The sequence below is a fragment of the Periophthalmus magnuspinnatus genome, chromosome 18 (assembly GCF_009829125.3).
Source record: "Periophthalmus magnuspinnatus isolate fPerMag1 chromosome 18, fPerMag1.2.pri, whole genome shotgun sequence".
Classification (NCBI taxonomy): domain Eukaryota; kingdom Metazoa; phylum Chordata; class Actinopteri; order Gobiiformes; family Gobiidae; genus Periophthalmus; species Periophthalmus magnuspinnatus.
In genome coordinates this window covers 19,989,204-20,014,721 of record NC_047143.1, presented here as the reverse complement: position 1 = coordinate 20,014,721, position 25,518 = coordinate 19,989,204, and the positions used below count along the sequence as shown (strand labels likewise).

The 25,518-nt window shown below is 37.9% G+C and overlaps 1 protein-coding gene across 1 annotated transcript in view; it reads right to left on the bottom strand.

The window, feature by feature from the left end:
* Nucleotides 1–1,569: 1,569 nt before the first annotated feature.
* clcn3 (chloride channel 3) overlaps nucleotides 1,570–25,518 on the bottom strand; it is a 37,358-nt gene continuing 13,409 nt past the window's right edge. The window contains 13 exon segments of the mRNA XM_033983462.2: nucleotides 1,570–5,084; nucleotides 10,447–10,522; nucleotides 12,441–12,657; nucleotides 13,183–13,581; nucleotides 14,001–14,187; nucleotides 14,864–15,156; nucleotides 15,865–16,117; nucleotides 16,611–16,691; nucleotides 17,165–17,368; nucleotides 19,839–19,961; nucleotides 21,708–21,895; nucleotides 22,431–22,530; nucleotides 24,730–24,887. Coding sequence (XP_033839353.1) covers nucleotides 4,929–5,084; nucleotides 10,447–10,522; nucleotides 12,441–12,657; nucleotides 13,183–13,581; nucleotides 14,001–14,187; nucleotides 14,864–15,156; nucleotides 15,865–16,117; nucleotides 16,611–16,691; nucleotides 17,165–17,368; nucleotides 19,839–19,961; nucleotides 21,708–21,895; nucleotides 22,431–22,530; nucleotides 24,730–24,887 — 2,435 coding nt within the window. The 3' untranslated portion in view covers nucleotides 1,570–4,928.

Genomic DNA, 25,518 nt, shown 5'->3' with positions numbered 1-25,518 from the left:
TTTAAGGAGGGGGTATTTTGCTTCTGTGGGGCATTAACTGCTAATACAAAACATGTGGATCAGCATGTTAACTTTTATTGCTTTGAAAATGCTAAATTTGACGAAAACAACATATTAACATGTTTTATAAGTTTCACTTTCGTTTTGGAGCTGAGCCAAATATCACATATAATATCACATTACAATCAGCGTGTATCCGTCTAATAAAATTACTGCACATAGCATCAGGTTTGTAAAGCTGAAGTGTATCGTTTTGTATCATGCTTTTGTATATTTATGAAGCAATGTTGTTTGAGAGTATGGATGATGTAGGCTTGTGGGTGGAGCGTTGGACAAACCTTGCACTTAACTGTAAGGAGAGTTTGAATAGGGCCTGGGAGAGATTGTTAAATTACTAACATGCATGAATGACATCTAAAACCTCTTCAGACATGTTTTTGATGAGGGAACAATGTTATAACGACGTCAATTTTGCATAATGTAGCTTTTGGGGTGGAGGGTCTGCCACCTGCTTGTCTCCATGGAGATGTTATCGCGTTCCCTGTAATGTTACAAAGTATGACATTCAACTGCAGAATCTCCCAAACAAGTTGGATCAATAGAGTTGACCCCACTCACTGTAAGAATGCATGTTTTTTGTCTATTTTTTAGCAATGAAAACACCTATAATTGTGAATACATTTGAGATAGATATGTTTAATGCCATACTGCAGAATATTCCTGGCAAATCAACCTCATGTTTGCAGGTGGCAGACATTCCCAAACCAAAAAAGTTGTAATATACCTTTAAATACACAGAGGAACACTTCCAGTATTACCACCAGACCAAAAGGTGGAAGCAATCTTTTTTTTCTTTTTTTTTTTAACTCCAAGTAGGTTTTTGATGAAGAAATGACTTTATACAACAGTTAATTAGGTTAAAATGGCTCTTCATATCGACCGATAGACCTGGACAAAACTTGACCTGGTTCTTTGTTCTCAGGCTGATGAATGATACATGGACTGAAAGAAGACACTACTGTGCATAGTGGACATGTTAATTATCTCCAAACAAAACCTTCTCAGTTTACCTCAAATCTACGGAAACACTGAAGGGACAGTTCACAATGAGCTTTGCTTATGAAACTGTCGGCACCAATCTGGGACAAAAGGTCAACGTCATGAGTCATATTTGTATAGATTTTAAACAATAATAATCAAAATTAACTGCTAATTATGAATTATGCCATGAACTACCAACTCACCTATACAACTATTGTATTTTGTAGACCGAATTCAATTTCTAGCCTTTTAAGACATTTTAAGGAACATCAACTTGTTCTATTTCATTATTTCATATTTATAACCCCTTGGCATTTTTGGGGTTAACTTTTATAGCTAAAAATGATTTAAAAAAAATGACATACACAAATAATGTAAACCTAAACTGCATCACGTGTATGGTAAAAAAATTAAATTGCTAAAAAGATATTAGATATATATATAACGGCTTCAAGTCGTTATTCTTACATGCTTAATAAATATGGTATGAGTAATATTATTAGAAATGACAAAGACCACTAGTGCAAGTTCATCTTTTCATTTTAATTTAAAACAAAATTTAATCTTTACATATTTTTGTTTTTCAAATGTACAATCAAACAATGTAGTAATCATACATAAAATTCTTCATATTTAATGCACAACTTTATCGACACTAGTTTCCATAAATTAAAAAAAAAGGAAAAAACACTGAGATTCATAAGAAATGTGAATGAGGCAACACGACGGTTTTACACAAATGCCAAAACACGCAATAAGGTGCCACTTTTCCCTTCAATTTTATCATTAGCACTTTGAGAAATTACTTCAGGGATAAAAGCTACTGGTAGCTTATAAGAAGTTATTTTGAAATATCCCATTAAAGTCATAAGCAAGGAGTAGAAATAGTGGTACTTGTAATTTTACTTTGTCATTTGCCTACCCATTGATTTCAGAGTTTAGTGAACAGTTTAGTTTAGTACCTATATTTGCAATACACAATTTGACAAACAAAGTCTAAAGAATAAAAAGTACAGAATCTGCAATAAAAAAAAAATTTATTAAATGAACACTAATATTGATTAAAAACATCTTATATCATAGTGTGGGTATTTTAATTAAACAGCAAACTGACCCCCAGAATTTTGCCTTTTTAGGATTCTGACAAACATTTTTTATATTCAGACATATGGAGTGTATTTTATTAGCAAGTTTAGCAAAAATTGTAAAAGATAGTTCCAGTTTTTCCCATGTACATTGACAGCAACATGTAGTAGTGCGCAGTTATTCTCAGATACTTTTTCCTTTTTCTTCTCACACAAACATCACAGTCACTCGCCTTCATAATGAACGCTCAAGTTTGACATTGGATTTGGCTCAGCGTGGCTCAAAATTCACTCTCCCAAAAAGACTTCACGTTTTAACTTAGGCATTTTATTTTGTTCGTAAAAAAGAAAAAGTTTGCCTTTTCAAAGTAGGAGAGCATGTGTTATGATAAAGTGATGAAAACTGGTAGCAAAGATGGTCATTTTATTGTTAGAAAGAAATAAAAGCACAATAGTAAGCTTCACAATTATTTGTAACAGTAGTAGTGGTTGTAGTAGTAGTAGTAGTAGTAGTAGTAGTAGTAGTAGTAGTAGTAGTAGTAGTAGTAGTAGTAGTAGTATTTTTGCTGGTTTTGTTTAAAATAATTTGCCATGTTTATGTGCAGTGACTAAACACCAACACATTAATCTACAGTTTAATTTGGTAAAATATTGGAAGCCAATATTTATACCATGTTAATTCATTATTTATTTGTTTATTTGGGTTTAGGTTAGACCAGTGCTTGTCAAACTCTTCTAGTAGTACTCTACAAACTATTTGCAGATTTAATTCTTGTTTAGTCCTGGTTTAGACCTGATATTGTCCTGGATTAAACCTGTTTTAGACCCATTTCAGACCTGGTTTTGACCTGGTTTAGTCCTGGTTCAGAATTGGTCAAGTCCTGTTTTTTTTCTAGGTTTTGTGCTACTGTAGTCCTGAATTGGTTCCAGCTTGGTTCATTGACGATTACACTTGAAAAGCTAAATATCTTCAGTGATGCTACTTGTACAAAACCTTTAAGAATTACTGGGTTTGACAAAAAAAAAAAAAATCAGTTTTTGTCCAAAGAATAATCAAAACCACAATTATATTATAACACAGCCAGACTTCAAAATCCCAAATAGTGATTTTCTTTTTCACTTTCACTCACAAGTTTGTTAAAGCAGTTCCAATTATGTCAGGCAACTATGATGAGGACCAGGGCGAAGGTTGAAAGGTCAAAAGGTCAGTGGGGTCGTGTCCTTTTTTGGTTGCCTGTAGTAAACCAGGTTGGAATGTAGTGCTAACCCAGCCACACACAATTCGCTCTCACACATGTACTGTTATATTATTTCACAGGTAAACAATGAGATCTGCAATTTGGAGCCACTGTCACAAAATAGCTTTAGTTCCAGTTATAAAATGTTAGACCAGTATTCATTCAGGTTTACAGAATTACAAAAAACATGATCGAACTTAATATAATATAAGCTCTCAAATTAGTAATCCAGTTTTCTTGCCTTGTGTGGGAAGTGATAAGTTATATATAATCAGTCACAGGAAGAATGAAACATAACCATGTGACTGATTTGCTTTAGTGTTGCCTAAATTTTTTTTGCCATGACGCAGTTTTGACAGGAAGAACACCTGGCCACAAACTGCAACCTAAAACTCCGCCTATTCAAAATCCTGCCTCAAAATCTGAAAAATGTGTCACTGGGCGCTTGGTTTAACCCTAGTAGCATTGAATGAGGGGTCAAATTCAGAAGACACATTTACAAGTAATCAAGTAATCAAGTAATCAAGTAAATAAATAACATTTTGTTGAATAGATAAATGAAATAAACATTGGTTGAAAGCTCATTTGTGACAGTGGCTCACATTGGACGGATATTTGTTTTCATGAAATTTTGGGATTCGTTCCTGGAGGGTTTCCTCAGTCTCTCATCGCTTCATTGTTTCTGCGTTTCATTGTGACCTATGACCCCTGCCAGGTGTTGAACTTCAAGGACAGGAAGTGGTTGAGGCACACAGAGAGTGCAAATGCGGATCAGTTGGGTGAGTCCAATTTCTCAAAAAATATCTCCTCGAAATCTGAACTAAACTCTTGATTCCTCTGATTTCAATCCTGTCGATTAAAGAGAGGGGATACAAATTTTTATGAATAATTATTATATTTTATCTTAATTTTATTGCCACACTGCCGAACAGATCAAGGGTTTGCAAGGCCCAAAACCTTTAAAATAATATTATAAAACAAATGAATGAATGTGGTGCCACTTCAAATTTATAGAAGCAAGAATTATATTTAACAGTGGGCATTTCAAAGTAGTTGCATGATTACTTTGGAGTAAAAATAACACTGTCCAAATATTTGAAGCAGCAATATCCCAATTCAATCATATAGTTAGTATAAGACGACTACAATGACAAATACTTGTAAAATCAGTATTACAAAGAACGTCATCCATGTATGCACGAGATAGCGTTTAATACAGACTTTTCTCCTTAATGGGCAGGATTCATTTACAAGCAGAAGAATCAAGGAGGTAAGTTATAAGAAATGGGAAACACCCTTAATTTCTGCAGTACAGTAAATTGGGAGGAGTGGACAGAATTCATGCAAGACCCAGGTGCAAAAAAAACCAAGTGTGTTTTACAAAGAAAGTGCCTTCTTCTTCCAGTGAGCTCTGTCAGCAGCGGCAATGATATTTTTACTTCGTAGTAGTCCTGTTTTATCATTGTCATTCCTTCTCGCAACCACCGGAGGTCCCTGTTACGAAAGGTATCGACAGTCCGCAGAGCTAAAAACACACGAAAAACACAACTAGGTCCTCTAAAGGTCAGGAGTTTGAGCCGTCCAAGAGTAAAATCTCCTGCTCTTCATCGTCTTCATGAAAAGATCGGATCAGTTGAACATGATGGACTCTGGATCTTGGTTTGACATTTGAGCCATGTGACGAAGAATATCTTTTTTTGTGATAATACCAAGAAGCCGCCTGGAAAATGAAATACATTTGCAACGTTAATATTGGATAAAGGCAGGAATTTAAAATATTTTAGAGGTGGTTTTGATTGTATGAAATAGCTTCATGTTTTTGTTAGTATGTTTGGTAGTTTTAATATTAAAACTGCATTAAAGAGTTGTGCCTGTATCTGATTTTTTTTCCCCATTTTAACCAAATTTGTTAGTACACAGTGGACTTATTTTAACCTCAAGAACTGCTTATACAATATATCTGTCTGTTTCTAATCAGAAAGCATTTTATTGTCCAGTGATCAGAAAGTGCTCAGTAAGCATCCTAGTTGTTGGAGTTACCATGACGGCAAAACTCCGCGCAGTTTTGAAAAGTGCTTATAAACTCATTGCGATGAATAATTAGGATGCTTATGTTGTTATGCCTGAGCAAATTTGGAATTACATTAATACAGAATTGTTTAAAAAAACTCAACAAAAACAGGAAGCATCGTTCATCAAAGTAAACATTAGAGAAAGGTAAGTGACTAAAGCAGAGAAAACAAAGTAGCGTTAAAAGATACATCTCAACAAAGCCAAAAGACAAAGGAATCATCTTGAAAATTGTGTGGACATCACTGCAGAAGATTCATCATTAGAGTAAAAAATGCTAATACACTATATACAATTTCAAGGAGCAAGCTATACTATATATATAATTGATTGATGATATTTTAGATCAAACTGAGCAGTAGATACAAACTAGAGAGTCAAGTTTAATGTAGGTGACTAAAGCTGCAACTGAGGAGGAGGAGGCAGTAAGCACAGGGTCTATAATGGCTCCAGGAGATGCTGAGGCTAACCACTCTGCCAGTTCAGCCTCAGAAACCCCAAACACTGAGACTCTGAGGAGTGAGAGAAGAGGAGGTCAACCAAGAGGGACCAGTTTAAAGGCAAGTAGTTTGAAGTAAAATTTGAATTTGGGTTGAGTTTAAAATTTAAAACACCTTGGTGTAACTTTTTTAGCCAAAGAATAATCTAAAGTAAAATAATGGGTTTTTTTTTTCATTTTGGTTGCATGTTTTACTATGTTTTTCAGTGCAATAAATGCATCCGTAAACTGAGCAGGCTTGCATCTCCACAAACCTGACTCTTATTTGGTCATGGAAATGTGGTTCTTTTGGCTATATTACACAATATGGCATAAAACGTAACTCTATGGACAATGCTCCAAAGTATGGTTTCCTGTTTCCATAGAACATCCATAAAGTTACATACTAAAGTTAGACACTCAAGCTAAGCTAAGCAAGTTTGGTTATGGTCTGTACATTACCTTAATTTCTTCTAGTTCAGATAAAACACTAGAAACGTAGCTACTTGTAAAAAGAGACATTTTAAAAAGCCTCTAGTTGAATAAACACCATGAGCAATGCTTAGCAACATTTTAAACTGGACCCAGTTGGTTCAAAGGAAAAAGGTTAAAACAGGCCATTTTCTTTTTATTGGAGGACAGAGATAAAACTACGGTCTACAACATCACTCCACTATTCACTATTCACTACGACAAACCAAAGGAAGAGCTGGGAATGAGTACTGCCACTAAAGCATTATGAGATGTTTTCTTTAAAAATATCACCCTCTAAAAAGGCCAGTGCAGTTTAAGGCCATCTTTCAGTGTCCTTCAATCTGCAGGTCAAACGTGAGCAAAATCAAAACAAAAACAAAGACACAATGTTACTGGAAAACTAATTAAAGATGCACTATGTAAGTTTTCTGATAGGGGACACGCCACCTAATGTCTGTAATGTTCCACAATATAGATTTAAACTTTTTCAATAACAAATACCTTGAATACTTCTGTGAGGACTCAATAGTCCCAGCAAGAACTGTGAAATGTTATCCAAACAACAAGCCGTGGATAACCAAGGACATTAAAACCATACTAATCAGGAAGAGGAGGGCCTACAGAGCTGGCAACAAGGAGGAGGCCCGGTCTGCTCAGAAGGAACTGAAGGTGAAGCTGAGGAAGGCCAAACAGAGACATGGGAGGAAGCTGGAGGGGAGACTCCGACAGAAGAACATCAGGGAAGTCTGGAGCGGCATGAGAGCCATCACAGGACACAAGCCGACCAGAGGGAGAGGCGTTGAGGGGGATGTGAACTTAGCCAATGAGTTCAACATCTTCTTTAATCGCTTTGAACTGGCAGGCAACTACCATCTCCAGCCAGTAGCCTCCCCCACCCCCCTCCCCCGTCCATCTCCAGGGGAAGACTCTGCTCACACCTCCGACAGCTCCACCCCTCCCCCTCCTGACACCTCCACACTGACTGTCACTGAAGAGCAGGTGAAGAGACAGCTGCTGAGACTCAGGGCTGGCAAAGCTCCAGGGCCTGATGGAGTGAGTCCCAGGGTCTTAAAGAACTGTGCCCCTCAGCTAAGTGGTGTCCTGCACCTGATCTTCAACCTGAGCCTGAGTCTTCAGAGAGTCCCCCTGCTGTGGAAGACATCGTGCCTCGTCCCTGTCCCGAAGACGCCGCACCCCAGCGACCCCAAGGACTATAGGCCTGTGGCACTGACCTCCCACATCATGAAGACTCTGGAACGACTTGTCTTGGAGCAGCTGAGGCCCAGGGTCCAACATCTGCAGGACCCCCTCCAGTTCGCCTACCAGCCCCATCTCGGAGTAGATGACGCCATCTTGACCCTACTCCACAGAGTCTACCCCCACCTGGACACACCGGCTGCCACTGTGAGGGTCATGTTTTTTGACTTCTCCAGTGCCTTTGACACCATCAGGCCGGCTCTGCTGGCTGAGAAGCTGGCGGTGATGCAGGTGGAGGACTCCCTGGTGTCCTGGATTGTGGACTATCTCACTGGAAGACCACAGTATGTACGTTTACAGGGCTGTGTGTCAGACAGAGTGGTCAGCAACACCGGGGCTCCACAAGGGACAGTCCTCTCTCCCTTCCTCTTCACTCTCTACACCACGGACTTCAGCTACTGCAGTGAGACTTGCCACCTTCAGAAGTTTTCTGATGACTCTGCAGTGGTGGGATGCATCAGCGGTGGTGACGAGAGGGAGTATAGGACTGTTGTGGACAACTTTGTCACGTGGAGTGAGAAGAACCACCTTTAACTCAACGTGACCAAGACAAAAGAACTGGTGGTGGACCTGAGGAGGACCAAAGCGGCTGTGACTCCCATCTCCATCCATGGGGTCAGTGTGGACATGGTGGAGGAGTACAAGTACTTGGGAGTGTACTTGGACAATAAACTGGACTGGAGCAGAAACGTGGACGCAGTCTATAAGAAGGGCCAGAGCCGCCTCTATTTCCTGAGGAGGCTGAGGTCCTTTGACATCTGCAGGACGATGCTCAGGATGTTCTATGAGTCTATGGTGGCCAGTGCCATCATGTACGCTGTGGTCTGCTGGGGCAGCAGTCTGCGCGTGAGGGACACAAATAGACTTAATAAGATCATCAGGAAGGCTGGTCATGTTGTGGGGGAGGAGCTGGACTCTCTGACTGTTGTGTCGGACAGGAGGATGTTGACCAAAGTCAGGACCATTCTGGACTCTCCCCTCCACCCCCTCCACGGGGTGCTGGCCAATCTGAAGAGCTCGTTCAGCCACAGACTGTTACTGCCACGCTGCTCCACTGAGAGACACAGGAAATCTTTCCTGCCTGTCGCCATCAAACTGTTAAACTCCGTTCTCTAACCAAACACTTCAATACTCCAATATTCCACTTTGTACATAGATGTAAATAGTGTGTGATTTTGTGAGATGATCTATTTATTTATTTTGTTTAACTCTGACACTTTATTCTTATTGCATGACACTTTATTCTTATTGCACAAATTTTATTCTTATTTAAATGACTTTTTATTCTTATTCTTAAATTCTATCCCGTGGTTGTGGCATCTTGTAACTAAGAGAATTTCCCTTCGGGGATCAATAAAAGTGATTCTGATTTCTGATTTCTGAAAAACATGCAGTGTTACTCAGTGGCCAGCTCTCCACAGATCTGACCTGTAACTTGGTCTGCTTGTTATGTTTAATGCTATACTGTGGAACATCTGAATTCATGAATCTGGTTTGTTTATAAAGCATTTTTTTAGTATCCAAAAAGCGGTATATAAGTTTAATGTGTTATTATTATTAAAACTATCTCTAACCAAGACAATAACACATTCATGGAAAAATTACACAGTGCACGTTTAAAAATATCAAACTGTAGATGTAAAGGAAAGAAAATGACTGCACTCAACACAGTTAAGCCACTACATGCAAAGAAAGATGCTAGTATCTACGTATCTATCTAACCAAGAGTCTATTTTGCGGCTAAAAGATAACAAAAAGTTTCACAAATTCCGATCTAGTTTTCTGCAGCTGGCAAAGCAAAGTTAAAAAGAGGGCAAGTGAACACTAAAAATAACTAGCCCCGTTTTCACACATGGAGTCTGCACTACTACTGGCTTCAGGTAATATTTTGAAGTATCGCCTTAAATTACCATACATTTTAATATAATGCGTATTGAAATATTCCTTAGCCTAGAAATAATTTTGGTTGTTGCCTTGAATAAATAAATAGATAGCAGTAACACTGAACTGCTTAAATACAACTTTGATGTTGTAAATTGCTTGTCGTCTGCGTTCAAAGGTATAAAATAGCTGCCATCTCTGTAAATTTACCCCAGGGCAGCAGTGGCTACAGAAGTTATTTACCCAGGTGTGGCCAAGGTGTGAGATCCAAGGGCTGAACTTTTAAATATTCAAAGCCAGCACATTTACAAACTTGCACATGTCTAAAAACAGTCTTACTACGTGACAGTCCACGTTAAAAAGCTCCAAACTTTAAACAAAGGTTAAATGTGCACTATGTTACTTTTCTGGTGGGGTTTGTCTCCATGAAAATGTTCTCGTTTTGCCAGGAAAGTTCCACAGTATGGCATTATTTATATATTGTTTAATCGGGACAGTAACAACTTACATTTGGAAACTCTCCTACAGTACATGTTTTTTAAGGGTAAAGGAAACCGGAGTTGAACCCAGGACCTTCTTGATGTGAAGCTATACCACTGTGCGTACCTTAAACTTGTATATCTTGCATGCTTTTACTTACAGATATTTTTTATTGCTAAAACACACTTTGAACATTTAATCTTACTGTGAGTGGGTCATATAAGTTCAATGCTATACTGTGGAACATTTCAGGCAAAGCAATAACGCCTCCACCAGAAAAGTTACAACACCAACTGGACTACATCGTTCTGTAGTGCTACCAGATTTTAAGTCACACCAATCCCAGTGTCAGAGAACAGTGAAAAAGTATCTATCGTTTTAGTAACTGTGCATCCCAGTGAGAGAGAGGGAGGGGCTAATAGAAAGGGGTGGGGCTAAGTACCAGGGATGGGACTCGCTGCTTGACCTCCTCCAGATGCTCTAAAATATTCTTCTTTGTGATGATGCCCAACACAATCCTGCAACACACACCACACACATGTGCACACGGCCCCAAAAAGAAGAGGAGCACAACAGAACAGGGGGTAATAAATGAAATAAAACAACATGAATGATTCAATTAATAAAACAATTAAAGGACGGTTAGGTTATAATGTTGTTCTCCATCACAAACATATCTGGAGTTGTGTTTTGTTTCATTCACACAACACAAAACTCCTGCATATTTAGAGTTCTTTTACCAACTGAAAGCACCACCTTGTGATGTCAAATGGTAATACAGGAAATACTTTAATGCTTAAAAAATACACCTTCACAAGAATCATTTTGATCATGTCAGCCCCGGATTTGCCAAACTCTGAAGTTACAGCTTGTTTTAGTCTCATTAAAACTGCCCCACTCCTTGGTGGAGCTATTAGAGGCTTTCTATTGGCAATTTCAACTGTACAAAAGCTAAAACAAAAATATTCAAAAGTGAAAGCAAAAACTTAAGCTTATTTTAGAGTATTGAAAAGTAAAGGAGTTAAACTGTGGCTAGATATGACAATTAACCTTAAACCTACCACTAAATGACATCACAAGGTGAAACAGCGCAATTTGAGCTTTGGGGATGCAGACAGCCTTATAATCCAGGATTAAGCACACATGTATGAATGAAACAAAACACGACACTGGGTATATTTTTGAGGAGGTAACAGCATTATAACATGGCTAAAAGCTCACCTGAGTAACTTAGGACCTTTAATGAGTGGAGGTGTGTTAGGCTATTCATGGGTTTCAACATCCCGTTTATAGACACCGCTTAGAGTAATTTCCGCATTCATTTTTTTGTTTTGTTAATTGCTATGGTGACAGCACAATTTCTATCATTCTGAACTCCATAGATATGCAGCACATGTTCCTGAATCTTGTGTTGATATAAATAAATAATATAATCCTCTCTCTGTGTGAATGACTGGATATTTTAGACAGTAAAAACAATTTTTTGGGTAAAATCTGATAATCTGAGAATTTGTAGTCTAACCTATCATAAGCACTTTCACTTCAGGAGTACAAGTAATTATAATGCTGGTTATGTTATGATTTTTCAACTTGTCAAATCAATGCCACATTTTCTTCAAAGCCATAACACACTACACCACTATAAACAAAAACAACACAATGAACTTAAAATTAACTTTGAACCAGTAGGGGGGCGTTTACACAGACAACCACTTCACACCACAACCACTGAATGATCATTGAAGCTGATAATGTCCACTTAACACACTTTATTTGCAAATGTATTTCCTGGTATGTATTTGTTTAGATGTGGTTAGTTTGAACAGTTAAGTAGAGCAATGCAGCACAGTGGATAGGCCAGAGCATGCTAAGAACTTGAAATGCCAAATAATTACTGAGGTAGGCACTTGACATTACATTTTAGTACCTAGTTCAGTTTAAGTTAGAAATACCTTAGATCTCACATTTAGTTCCTTGTTTAGACCCTAGTTTAGTCTTCGTTCTGGTTTAGTTCTGGTTTAGTTCTGGTTTAGTTCTGCCTTAGTCCTGGTTTAGCTTTTCCTTGTTTAGCTTTTCCTGGTTTAGTCGTCCCTGCTTTATTCCCTGGTTTAGTACCAGTCCGTAGGTCCTGGCAGTCCATGGAAAGCTATATATTTACTGTGGAAGATACTTATGGTAAATTTTGAGAACTGGTTTAGTCCCCGCTATAGTCCTAGTTTAAACCTGGCTAAGTCCTTAGCTTGGTTATGGTTTTGTGCTGGTTTAGTTCACAGTTTAGTCCTTCTTTAGTCCAAATACAAATTTAAAACTGCTGTCACTTGGAGAACATAATATTATTGAGTTGAAACTTGGTCTAAAGTATGTCAAGTATGAATAATAAGACTTGTGAACCACCTTTTCTATAATCTCTTAACATGTTCGCTAAGTAGACCTTACCCGTTGTGTGTGACGAGACACTGCCGTAGCCCCAGTTTCCTGAAGATGTCGACCACGATCTCCATGGGGGTGTGGTCAGTGACAGTAAAGGGGCTCATGTCCAGGATGGAGCGGAGCTTTAGCGGCCGGGGGCTGTCGGCTGGGAGCGTGGGTGCATGCTGTGTGAAGTACACCCGTGAATTCAACATGATGCCCTCCTGTTTACGACGAGCATTTTCTGCAGAGATGGGGAAAAATGTATTTAGGGCAATAGTAACAGTGAATGAGTTATGGGCTAGTACTTTTGTTTAGACTTCACATACAAAAGCATGCCTGACCTGCAAGAAAGGGTGCAAGAGTAAAATTATGTTATCAAAGTGTATTTGATACATGTTAAATCTGACAATATTTAAAATGTTAGTTGTTTGTATAATGTTTGCATTTCTTTAGCCTTCGGTTTAGCATTAGCCATGTTGTTTAGATAGTTAGATTGTTGAGAAAGGTTAGAACTGCTCATAATTGGCTTAGATAACAGTGGGCACATTTACATGTCCAGGAAAAATCAGATCACTAGATTTTTTGCATAATTTTTCTTTGCATGTGTGAAATCAGATTACTAACTGGCTGCAGTTACAAGCTCACCAAAATCTGATTAATATCTGATTCTAGACCTTTAAAATGACTTAAAGGACACCGCAGATGTAACTGTTTACATGGCATTTCAAAAATCCAGAAATCAGATCTCAGATTTGTCTGGTCTCACCTATAGCGATGGTGATATCCCTGCGCAGTGCAAACCCCACCAGCCTCTGCGACTCCTTGGACACAATCACAGGAAAGCCATTATAACTGGTCTCATTGATGATGGCCTGCAGCTCCTCCACAGTGAGGTCGTCCTGGGTTAGCACAGCGAGGGGGGGATCACTGCGTCGCGGCCTCATCACCTCCCGGGCCAGAGTTGTGTGCGTGAACTCCTCTTTCGCGTCCAAAAACGGGTATCCATTCAGTCTGATATGGGCCTCGTAGATGCCCTCCCGCCCAAACGCGTCACCCACCCATTTACTGGTCATGACTGCAGCCATCAAAGGGACGATGTACTCCAGACCTCCAGTCAGTTCGAAGACAATGACCACCAGGGACACAGTCATACGGGTCACACCACCTGAGGAGAAGAGAAACAGCTACAGTTAAGTGTAAAATATGAAGCAATTTAGCATTATCTTTAAAAGTGTAAAGCAAAGAATGGAAAAGTCATTATAAAGTGTTTTATCATCCAAGAACCAGAAAGTAATGTTAAGTTGTGAAATGCACATAAACTTTAATTGCTGTAAATAATTAGGATGCTAGAAATGCATTTAAAATAAGGCTCCTGGAGTTGTTTAAATTGTGCATTCTAAACAAAATACTTTTTAAATATACATCACAATCCCAATGCTTCAATGCGTCAATAAAATTGCAATATAATTTTTTCCCACAAAATAAGTAGCCCTATTTTCCACTCTTAGAGCTTGTTTCGAAGAGGATTATTTTTAGACCTCAAAATGCTCAAGCAAATACATTTACTTTAGTCTTCAGACTCACCGAGACATGCTGCAGCCCCTACCATGGCGTAGAGCCCTGGGGTAATGCAGTCAGCCCCCACCTCACACCACTCTTTGAACAGGAACCAGTCGTGATGGTAATAAGCCAATTGCTCCACCGCAATACCCACGATCCTCCCTGCTATGGCGCCTATAGCCATACTGGGAATGAACAAACCGGAGGGCACCTGGTAGAGACAAAACAAAGGTTTAATTAAAGCTGATGATGGCCCTCACCACTGAACTTGTTCCTCCCATATGCCTGCCATTGACTCACGACAGGCTCTGAATTGCAACTGAAGGGTGCCAATTAACTTATACTGGGGTGGTCCAGGACAGTGAGCCAGCAACTTTGTGTATGATACATAAGGTTCCTATGGTCTAATTGACTTTTTTGACTAGAGTGACCTAAATATTGTCTGTGTCAGTTTTCAATAACTTTGCATAGAGTAATTTCTGTCTCCGTGTATAGATTTGGAAAGTCCAATATGAAATAGTAGAGAACTAAGACAACTAGGATGAGCATATATAAGGTACTTCTCTAGGATAAGCAATATCATTAAAAAAAATATTACTGGTAAGAAATGCATATTAATAGTAGATGAAATTAATTAATTTCTCAATTTTTAAGAGAGAGTTGAGTTTAAAATCCACCAAATAAAAAAACAAAACAAACACCCAATGATTTCCGACCCCCTATAGAATTAAATGAATCGTATGCACTTATACTGGAGGCATGTGGTGCAACTTGTGTAAATGACAAAGAATTTGAAATAAATGTACATGTAATCTTTGATATTTTGTATATTGTATAAAAATAACTGAGAAGAGGAGAATCGTCTTCAGAAGTAGCCCCCCTTTCACCTTGAGTCCGAAGGTGAAAATGGTCATGATGATTTTGAAGATGAGGGCAAGACACAGTTGCCACATGGCAGAGTAGACGCCTGGTCCCGCAGGTCTGTTGGGGTTGTCTGTGAATGCTTTGCTCCCATTCATTTGGCTCCTGTACTGACAGAGCTGAGACGATTCCAAGGGGCCGCAGTCTGTAAACAGCTCTTTGATCAGCTCACTGGTGTTCTGACGTGTGTATGGGTTTGGGAAGGCCACCACTGCTGTGATGGCAGCAACCAAAATCACCTCCAGGACTGGGTACTTCCCTAAAGGTTCAAAAACATATTGTGGGATTTAATATAAAGCCTAAAAGAATGATTAGTTATTAGTGTTTCCCACTAATAAAGGAGACCCATAGGCCCCTCATAGTCTTAATTTATTTTCCCCTGATAATCTAAAAACAGGCTGAATAAAAATTGGCAATACAAATGATACTGTATGTATGGTTGTTGTATTGTCATAAATACATCTATATGTACATTCCCAAAATTACAGTAAATGTGGATCACTTGTGTCACCATAGTTTCAGTTTCCTGTGGGAAACACTGGTTAATAACTAGCTTTGAGTAAGCCCTCTAATTATGAGTCCATTAAAACTACTGTTGTTGGTTTAGCTTGTGTATTCTACACTAACCATATTGTGGGCTCAGACTGTTTTGTGTTGTACTGAATTTAATTATTACATGAGAACAATAAATAAATAAAATAGTGACTTCTTGCCAATCTATGGGTTTCAGAATGATGAAAAATTAAGACCATTGCCATAGCCATTAACAATTTAAAAGTATATATTATTTCTGTTGAATGGAAAAAGTCCTAAAATGTTTAACTATTGCACATAACAGGAAGCTAAAACCCATGGATACTAGATGTTACGCATAAATTATCATTATATCATGTTTCATCTTTTAGCTTTTTTTGACTGAAATCTGCAGGACTATTGAAAATTGAACACAAAAATTGACATTAGTTACCAAATCGTGTGGACTTGCGACGTCTGCACCAGGCGATGTTTGCCCGAATGAAGAAGGCCCCCCAGAGCCCCCCAAACACCCCGAGGAGGATGAAGGGGAGGAGCTCAAATAGGTACCAGGGCGTGTGATACTCCACGTAGAACAGCACCAGACGACTGTTACCAAACGGGTTTATGGAGCGCAGCACAAACGCAGCAACCAGAGCAGCGAAGAATGAACGCCAAAGGGTCTTCAGAGGGAAGTAGTAACTCACCTGAGCCAAAGACAAGGCACAGAAATGATGGACTGGATATCGTTCCTGTCTGTTTCAGTGATATAACAACTTCTATATGATGAAGTATGTTGTGTATGACGGAAACTAAACAAACTGAACTGAACTTTAACTATTTTATTGCTGTACTGTGGAATATTCTAGGCAATTCATGTGTTACATGTGTAATTGATATAAAATACTTTGGGAAATACTGTGAGCGGAGTCACCTCTTCACAGATCTGATGTGTAACTTTGTGGCATCACATACTTGTTTTAATTAGAGAAGTTTAATGTCATGCTCTGGAACATTCCAGGCAAAGCAATATCATCATAAACAGTTATACCAAAGTATCAATGAAAGAATAAAATATAGTACTGCATGCCCTGTACAACAAGTTCTATAAAACCATGAATTTACTGGTGATATATATATATTGTAAATAGATTTCTGTTGTTGACCTAAAATCTGCATTTCGATTGTGTTAATTAGTACCTCCTCTAAACTGAAAAGCACTCCTCCGATGGGCGCTCCAAAAGCCACAGACACACCCGCAGCAGAGGCTGCCGAGAGGACCTGCAGAGCAAATTTAACACACCTCAGAAAACACATTGTATAGTTTACACCACCCTCCTTAATTATTTGTCAGTGAAGTGCAAACCTTTTACACCAAGCTCTATGACTAAAAATATTCTTCCCTACCAAGCATGAACAAAAACATCTCTAAACCAGGACAAAACTAGGTTTAAAATATAAGAAAATCTGGTGAAAATCATCAGTCACATCTAAAGCAGGACTAAACAAACTAGATCTTAACAAGGCCTAAACCAGAGCTAAAGCAGGTTTCGAAAACAGGACTAAACCAGGAAGATGATAAAAATATACAATGACTAAACCACTAGACTACTTATCGATCAATTGTTCAAAATTGTTTCCAGATTATAATCGACATGAGAAGGAATAAAACATCTAAAACAACTCTTAAATGGCAATAAAATGGTTTTGTTTCCAGATTCATGTTGTTTTGCCTATGACCTTTGACCTCTCACCTCTCGTTTCTTGGCTTCATTCTTGCTGTATTTGGGAAAGAGGTAGGAGAAGATGTTTCCACAGCAGCAGGCCACGTGCACTAGGGGCCCTCTTTCCCCAACTCAACCAGATGCCACCGCCAAAACCAGAGTGATGGTCTTTATCATCAAGGTCCACTTCCCCAGGTACCCTCTGATAATGAAGCCGCTGAGAATCGTTTTAATCTGGAGAGACGGAGACACCAATGAAATCACATTACGTACTATTACTTGAACATTTGTACTAGGGTTGTCGAAAGTATTGAAAATTAGATACTAATCAATACTAAAATTAGTATCGAAAGTAGATACTCATTTGAGCAGGTATCAACAGTAAAAAAGTCAGATTCACAGGAGAAAAATTAACCTTTCCTGAATAGCTTTAGAATGATCCAGAGCTGTATCAGAACAAGTACAAGACCACATACTAGTATACGCCCATGGAGTACTATGGAACATACTTGGACAACTGAGGAATTCCATGGATATAAGGCCACATGGAAGAGCTTATTATGATTTAATGTTGAATAAGTCAGCAGCAAATGAATATGGACTGGTGGATTCACTCTGCCACTGCATCCAACAGATCAGTGTGTGGATGCAAAACAACTTTCTTCAGCTAAACTCAGACAAGCCCGAAGTCACAGTCTTTGGCCCACAGAAACATAGAGAAAGTGTTAGCAGTCACCTCCAGTCTCTCGCTCTAAAACCTTCAAATCAGGCTAGAATTCTAGGGGTAATAATGGACTCAGACTTGAACTTTAACAGCCACATCAAATCAATAACATCTGCAGCTTTTTACCATCTATAAAACATTGCAAAAATCAAAGGTATACTGTCAATGCCAGACCTACAGAGACTTATCCATGCATTTGTCTCCAGTAAGTTAGACTTCTGTAACGGCCTGCTCCTCTCCAAACGAGCATTAAGACAGCTGCAGTAACAACACAGTCAGTCTTTATTCTGCACTCTTCTGTTTTAATGGTAATTTTATGATGATTATTTGTGATTATTTTGTTTTGATTTGTGTGATTTTAATGTCTTTCTTATTCTGTAAAGCACCTTGAATTACTTTGTGTACGAATTGTGCTATACAAATAAACTTGCCTTGCTTTGCCTCAGTACCATGACAACACTAATTTGAACAAGTAATTTCTTGTGATTTTGTTGTCTGTAGCCTTTATCAGATAAGTGTGGTGAAATTGATCCTCTCCCTTATCTTACACTGCGTCTGTCCATGGAGATATAGAGATTTAATGAAACTGTGGAATGTTCCAGGCAAAAAAGTTACATAGTGTCCCTTTACACCACTTAGCCATTGCTTATCATTTTTAAAAGTAAAAAAAAGACAATATATATTTGTAAACTTAAAGAGGGGGGTATTAAGCTAAAGCAACTTATTTCAGCTATAATTTCATGTTATAACGTTGTTCTCTAATCAAAACATGTCCAAAGTGGTTTTCTGAATCATGAATGTTTGAGTGATCTTGTGCACTATTCGAACCCTCCTTCCGGTTAGGTGTACGAGGCCAAGCCACTTGTTTAAGACTCAGTACACACGTTTACGTAACCTGAAAGTTCTCTGCAGTGTTCCCCATGCTCCCACCACATGCCCTTCCAGAACAACGAGTGGCATGTGGACAGACGTTGAAACTGAAACTAATTAAACTTTTTGTAAGATGTTGTTTTTGGCAAATATAGCATTTTCAAACCAACAAAAGGTAACATGGTGACCTACATATGTTATGTGTTAGCAAATAATATCCCATTCTTAATACAAACGTTTTATGTTATAGAATTAGCCTTTCTGTTCTCATTGTAACACATCAAAATGTTTTCCTCACACCACTCTATCTTTCTGTCGCTTTTTAGATAAAAAATTGAACCACTTCAAGGCCTTTTCATTAAAAGCACAAATTCACTGAGCAGCTCCAAGAAAGCACTCAGTAAAACCAATTTACAACAAATTTATACATGCACTGTGTCTGAGTGTCTGCAGAAATAATGCAGAGGAGAGATGAAACAAAGGCACCAAGTGACAACAGTGTTGAAAATGGTTGTGTTGAGTGGCTTAATAAGTTAATTATTTTGTTCAGGAAATGAAAGCCAAAAGATTAAACATACTGATTAACTCAAATATTTGGTGTTGGATGTATTCTGCACACAAGACCCAGCGATAAGAATATAAATAATTATGTTACCATGGTTCTATTTTTGGAAAAGAGCAAGCTTGTATAATCCATGTCTGAGGGATTGTGCACTCTTTTACAATTTGAGCCTGATGAATCCTGGCATTGTTATCTTGGAATCTGCCCATGCCATCAGGGAAGAAACAATCCACTGACGGAATAACCTGGTCATTCAGGATATTCAGGTAGTCAGCTGACCTCATTCTTTGAGCACATACTGTTGCTGAACCTAGACCTGACCAACTGGAGGAGGCTCGTACCTATTTTTTTAGTTAAATCCAGTTGGCAACTTTTATTTTTGGCCAGGCAGTGTAATTATTATTAGTGTAACTAGTTCTGATAAAGACCATTCAAAAACTATTCAAATGTTTATGTAGTATGTCATTTTGAACATTTCAGTATTAGTGTCTACGTATAGATGTTTTTTACATCCTTAGTCTATAGCCATTTTGAGTCATGGTTCTCACCTCAGGGATACCAGAGCCGCAGGCGTAGGGAGCGAACACTTTCACGAGGCAGACAGCCAGAAATGCAAAAGACAGCGCCCAGTAAATGTACATGAAGTAGTTCATGATGTAGGAACCCGGGCCCTGGAAAGACACATAAAAGAACATTTACATCAAAATATAAAAATACTTAACGCTGTTTTAAGTCAGACACAGAGGAAGCTTTATTTTAGATAAGTATAATCAAGTATTAATCTGTTGGGTCATTTTTGTTTCCGAAAGAATTATCATCATTATTTTATCTAATAAGCCGAGGCAATACGGCCAGTTATTTTTATCACAATACACAAGATAACATTTGTTATAAAGATATAATTGACAATATATGTAAAGGTGTTTTTATAACATTTGTACAGGCTCTGTCTATATTCCACAAAACTGACTTGTGAGCTTTAAACCATGTTATAATGCTGTTACCTCCTCAAAAACTTACATGGAGTTGTGTTTTGTTATTGTTTGTGCTAGTTTTCAAGTTAACAGCTCCCTTTTACCTTTTGTTCAGAAGATACTAGCAATTCCAGGGCTGAAATCACCTAAATGATGCTAGTGACGGTGTATGGAGTTTAAAAATTCAGTAGACCCCTTCCTGTATTAGCACATGACATCACAGGGTGGACCAGAGTATTTTCTGTTTGAAAGAAGAAGCCTAAGTATGCAGGATTTCTGTGTGAATAAGTGATATGTGAATGAAATGAATAAAACAAAATAAAACTCTCAGCATATTTATGATGAGGAAACAACATCATAGCATAGATAGATATAGATAGACAATAGCTTAATATGGGCCATTTAAGATATAGCAGTAAGTTTCCACTCATGTCTTATATCTTTCATGATTAGAGATTTTATCCTCTGCAGAACCTCTGCCGTCAGTGTTTTAAGCCCCACCACGCAAGATTTTAGTCAAACGTTTCAACTGAATTAACGTCCTTCATTTCATTATGGATGTTTTTAAGCACTCAAAACCTTGCAAAAACATGCACCCATGCTTTAAGAGGTCTGTTGTCTCCACAGAACTCACTTGTAGGCTCATCACAATAACAAATGCTGAAGCACGATGTATTGCTACAGAGAAATATCATAGTAACCAAGAGCACTAAAACTGCTTTATGCCAGTGGCACAATAACAATGAAGCAAGGTAATCTAAGCATTTCACAGTATCATTAAGGCATGGGCTGCCACAAAAATGGCAGAATTAATCTATAATTATCCATTGAAATTATTTATTCAACCCTCAACAGCTCATTCTTATCACATTACAACAAAAATAACAAAAATCTCCCCAATATTGCAAAGAAAATCTACAAACAAGAAATAGTGAGGCCAAAAATATATTTTTCCAGCTACAATTTACTGAAGTACAAGTCATTATAGTATTTATCATGACAGGCTGCAATGCATGCAACTATATCACGATATTCCATATTTCAGATCATCCCCTTTTTAAAAGATATATCTCCAGTGATACATTACGACCCAGTCCTACCCAGTCCTGTTGCTACATATGAATGATATTTTTGTATTAATGTGTTTTGTGTGATTTAGGATTGTAAAACGTATCGAAAATCAGATACTAATCAATATTACAACTACTATTGAAATTAAACACTAATTTATTATTGATACTAAAAATGTCAGGACAGAAATGAACCTTTCCTGAATAGCTTTAGAATAATCAGAACAATGTAACAGAATACAAAAGAAAGTAAGAAAAAAGATTGTATTTTTAATTATCATGTGGTATTGGAAACATTATTGAGTATCAAGTCTATTCCTTATTACCAAAATTGAGTTTGAAACTTTAGCATCTTGACAAACTATTACTTTACCTCGGCCTGTCCCAGGATGAGTTCGGCCCAGCTCTTCCACTGGGGGCACTTGTCTCTCTCGGCAAAGGTGGTCTCGTTGGATGTCCAGCAGCACTGCTCATGATTATACCACATGGCACTCAGGCACACTCCCTCCTTTATGTCATTCATCCAGTCTGCAGCTATGTCAATCAGGCCAGCCAAAGCACCTGTGAGAGAAGAGAGAAAGAAAAGAGGAAGAGAGAGGAAGGGAGAGGGAAGGAGAGAAAGAAGGGAGCATAAAAGAGAGAGGGATAAGAAGACAGTATGGAGAGAGAGGAGAGACAAAAAGAGGAAAAAAGGGGTGAGAGGAAAGAGCGAGAGAGAGAACAGAGGAGAGGGGAAAAGAGAAAGAAAGGGAAGAGAGAAGATGAGAAAGGACATCAACCAATCCTCCCTAAAAAGATTAAAAGATAAGGATCATCTAAATTAAACCACAGTATGTAGAAACACTTGAAGTCAGTTTCTAATTCAGTCAATGTCTTTCTACCAAGAAGACCCTTAATTTTGATAATGAAAATGATGAAAGATTAAGCAGTTTGGGTTTTCAATTGAACAATAATTTTTGACAAAGGTTGTTTTAAATAACAGTCAAAGAAAAACAGAGCAAGACCAGATTAAACTCCTCTAGTGAAGCGTTGAGGGTCTAGATGTTGGGTATGTTGTTGTGATCAAATTAGTGTTTTATTATTTTATTTATTTTACCTGAGGCTAAACCAGTCAGTGTCACCACCAACCACCCAGACCACGCATCGTACAGGCTCTTTGTGAACTCCCATGCCGACTCCTTTTTCTTACTGTTGATCTAAAAACAACATCAAAAACATGAATACACTATCAAAATTTTCAATCAATTTCTCTATAATCAAATTATATGACAATTTATTGACTCAATGTAATATGTTTTGTATACTAAATTTGCTACATCTGCAGCAAATTTAGTTTTAAAGGTGCACTATGTAACTTTTCTGGTGAAGGGTCTGCCACCTGCTTGTCTGGAACTCTGCAAAATTGCTTTGCTTTGAATGTTCCACAGTATGGCATTATCGTATCTATTTCCATGGAGACAAAAATAAAAATAAGAGAATCAAGAAATGTGCACTAGCATGCTAGTTGTTGTTAGCTTTACCGTACTGGTCTCTGAGGGTTGTGAAAAGTTGTTTATAAAGTCATAACAGTGAATAAGTAGGATGCTCAGAATGGATAAGGTAAGTGAAAAATTTGACCAAAGCAAACTGTTTACAATTAACTAGTTCTGTTTTTTTTGTGTACCCTAAATTAAATACTTATTTATCCTTCTATATTCTAGTTTCTGTGTAGACTCTGCACACCTGACTGGGCGACAGGTGCGTAGGAGGAGAAGAACTTGGTCTAAAAGGTTAAGGAAACTCCCGCACACTGTCTCACTCTTGATTCAATTTTATTCTTACAATGCGGGAGTTTCCTTAACCTTTTAGACCATGTCCTTCTATATTCAAACAATCCTTTACCTATATTCCTTTACTTGTCTTGATAAAGCCACTTCCTGTTTCTGTAAATAGGAGTAGGTTGTAAAAATGTTGTAAATATGTTTCAAATCAAAGAACATTTCTTTTTCAAAGAAAAATTCTCAGAGATAACATTCCTTTGAACCAGGTTTAAACTGAGTCAATATTTAGACTCTGTGTTGTCACATCAATTACATCAGCTCCCGGAAAAGTCTACTGAGGGCAACTGTATTTTCACAACAAAATCTGTGGGGCAATGTTTTAAATTAGTAACTAGGAGTGGGGGATAGTGACAAAATATCCCAATTTTTATAGTGATAATCAGATTTCTTTAGCAATATAAAAACACATTTTAGGGCTGTAGAAATTCTTGGTTGACTAAATACATGGATTGTCGATCAATTAGTCATTTAAAAAGGGGGCCGGGCAAAAGCTCTCAAAACTAATATGACTCTATGTATCTGACCCAAACTGCACTCATATAACTATAACTGTCTGGGACTTACACAGAAAAGTACTTGGAAAGCATTTTTATGTAAAAAGCTAGATTTAACTTCACTTCCAAATCTTCACGTAAGTAACTCCATACCTCCTATTTTCTGCTCTTGTCCTTTATAAATCCTTATAATCTAAACAGAATAATTAGTTGACTAATAGAACTCTTGGTCAACTAAAGGCTCCATCAACCAGTTAATGGAGTTGGTTGAGCTTCAGGGCCTCAGTGAAGAAGTACCTTATACCCTTGTTTGAAAGATTAAACTGCTGTTTCTGTTCTTATTTTTTTTATAGAAACCTGCTTGTCTCCATGAGGATGTTATCGCTTTACCTTGAATATGCCTGTGCAGATTAAATTTACCTCCATGGAGACAAGCGGCGAAGCAACCCTGCTCACAGTAAGAATTCCTGTTTTGCAAGGTATTTTTTAGTAATCAAAACATTTCTAATTGAGTTAAAGCAAGATAGACAAGTTTAATGCCATACTTTGGAAGATTCAGGGCAAAGCAATGACATCTCATTGAGAAGATTGTAGACTTGTAGTATAAATAATATTGTTCAAACTAAGAAAATATCAAAATGATGCTGGTATTGGATATCGGCACCAATATTAAAAATTTTGTTGGATTAGATATCAGCTCCAGAGATATTGTTTCAGCCAATATCCCATTTTAGTGTATATTTTGGTCTAATAAGACAATTTACTGTCCAAAGTTGGCCCAACACATCTTTTTACAAAGCTGTTCTGTAATTACAAAGCACATTTGGATATTTTTATTTTATTTTATTTTTTACCTTATTCTGTTTGTGTTTAAAGGAAATACATAATATTTTCAGTCTCTGCCCTAGTATTAGTTGATATCAGGTATCAGCAGATACTTAAACCAAAGTATCGACATCGGTATAAAAACAGAAAAACCTGGATTAGTGCTTCTCTAATTCAAACTGAGATTATGTTTTGAATCCTTGGTCCTACTGTTTAAAAGCAGGTTTCATGATGTTGAGTAACCGTGGTGACTGACCTTGCGATGGCGCTCTCGGTCCTTGCACTTCTCGCGGACCCAGTCGATGGTGTGGAAGTCGTCATAGGTCCCCACTCCAGGGATGGGTTCCTCCAAGAAGTCCAACAGGTGAGTGGAGCTACTGGCCCCGCCCCCGTTCGACATGGCGTAGTTAGATCCTGAACACAACACACAGACTATATATATATATATATATATATATATATGTGCTTGTTTTTACATTCTTCCTGAGTCATTGTAACAGTAACATTATATAAAGAGTATCTCAAATGAAGCAGTCCCACCCTCTTCAAAGTCGGCTCTGGTTCCGAAAATACATTTTCCATAAATTTTACCAATCGACTTTTTGAAAAATTCCAGTATTAAGAGTTCAAAGGCATTGTAGAGGCTAACCTGCAACGAGGTTGTTTTAAGTCCAAAATGCATGTTTTAAAACGCAAGATTTGCCAAAGCGCTTTAACTTAGCAATTTCTAGTTTCAGGAACAGATAAATCAGGATGAACCAGGGCAAGCAAAAACCATATAACATAAGATGCGATTATCAGACTCAAGATTTCAGTAGACAACCAATTTGTTTCTTTTTGGTATGTTTATTAAACTTCTTACTGAGTGATAATGTATTTAAAAGTTATATTAGGTTCAAATAACTTGGAACAATACAGGGTCACATTTATGCAGTCGGTTTGCCCTTTTTTTAGTGCACAGCCATCAGAGAGCATTGCGTTATGCTGGCTGGCAAGTATCTGTCTTGGATGACTCGTATAAAAAGACCCACCGCACATTATGAAC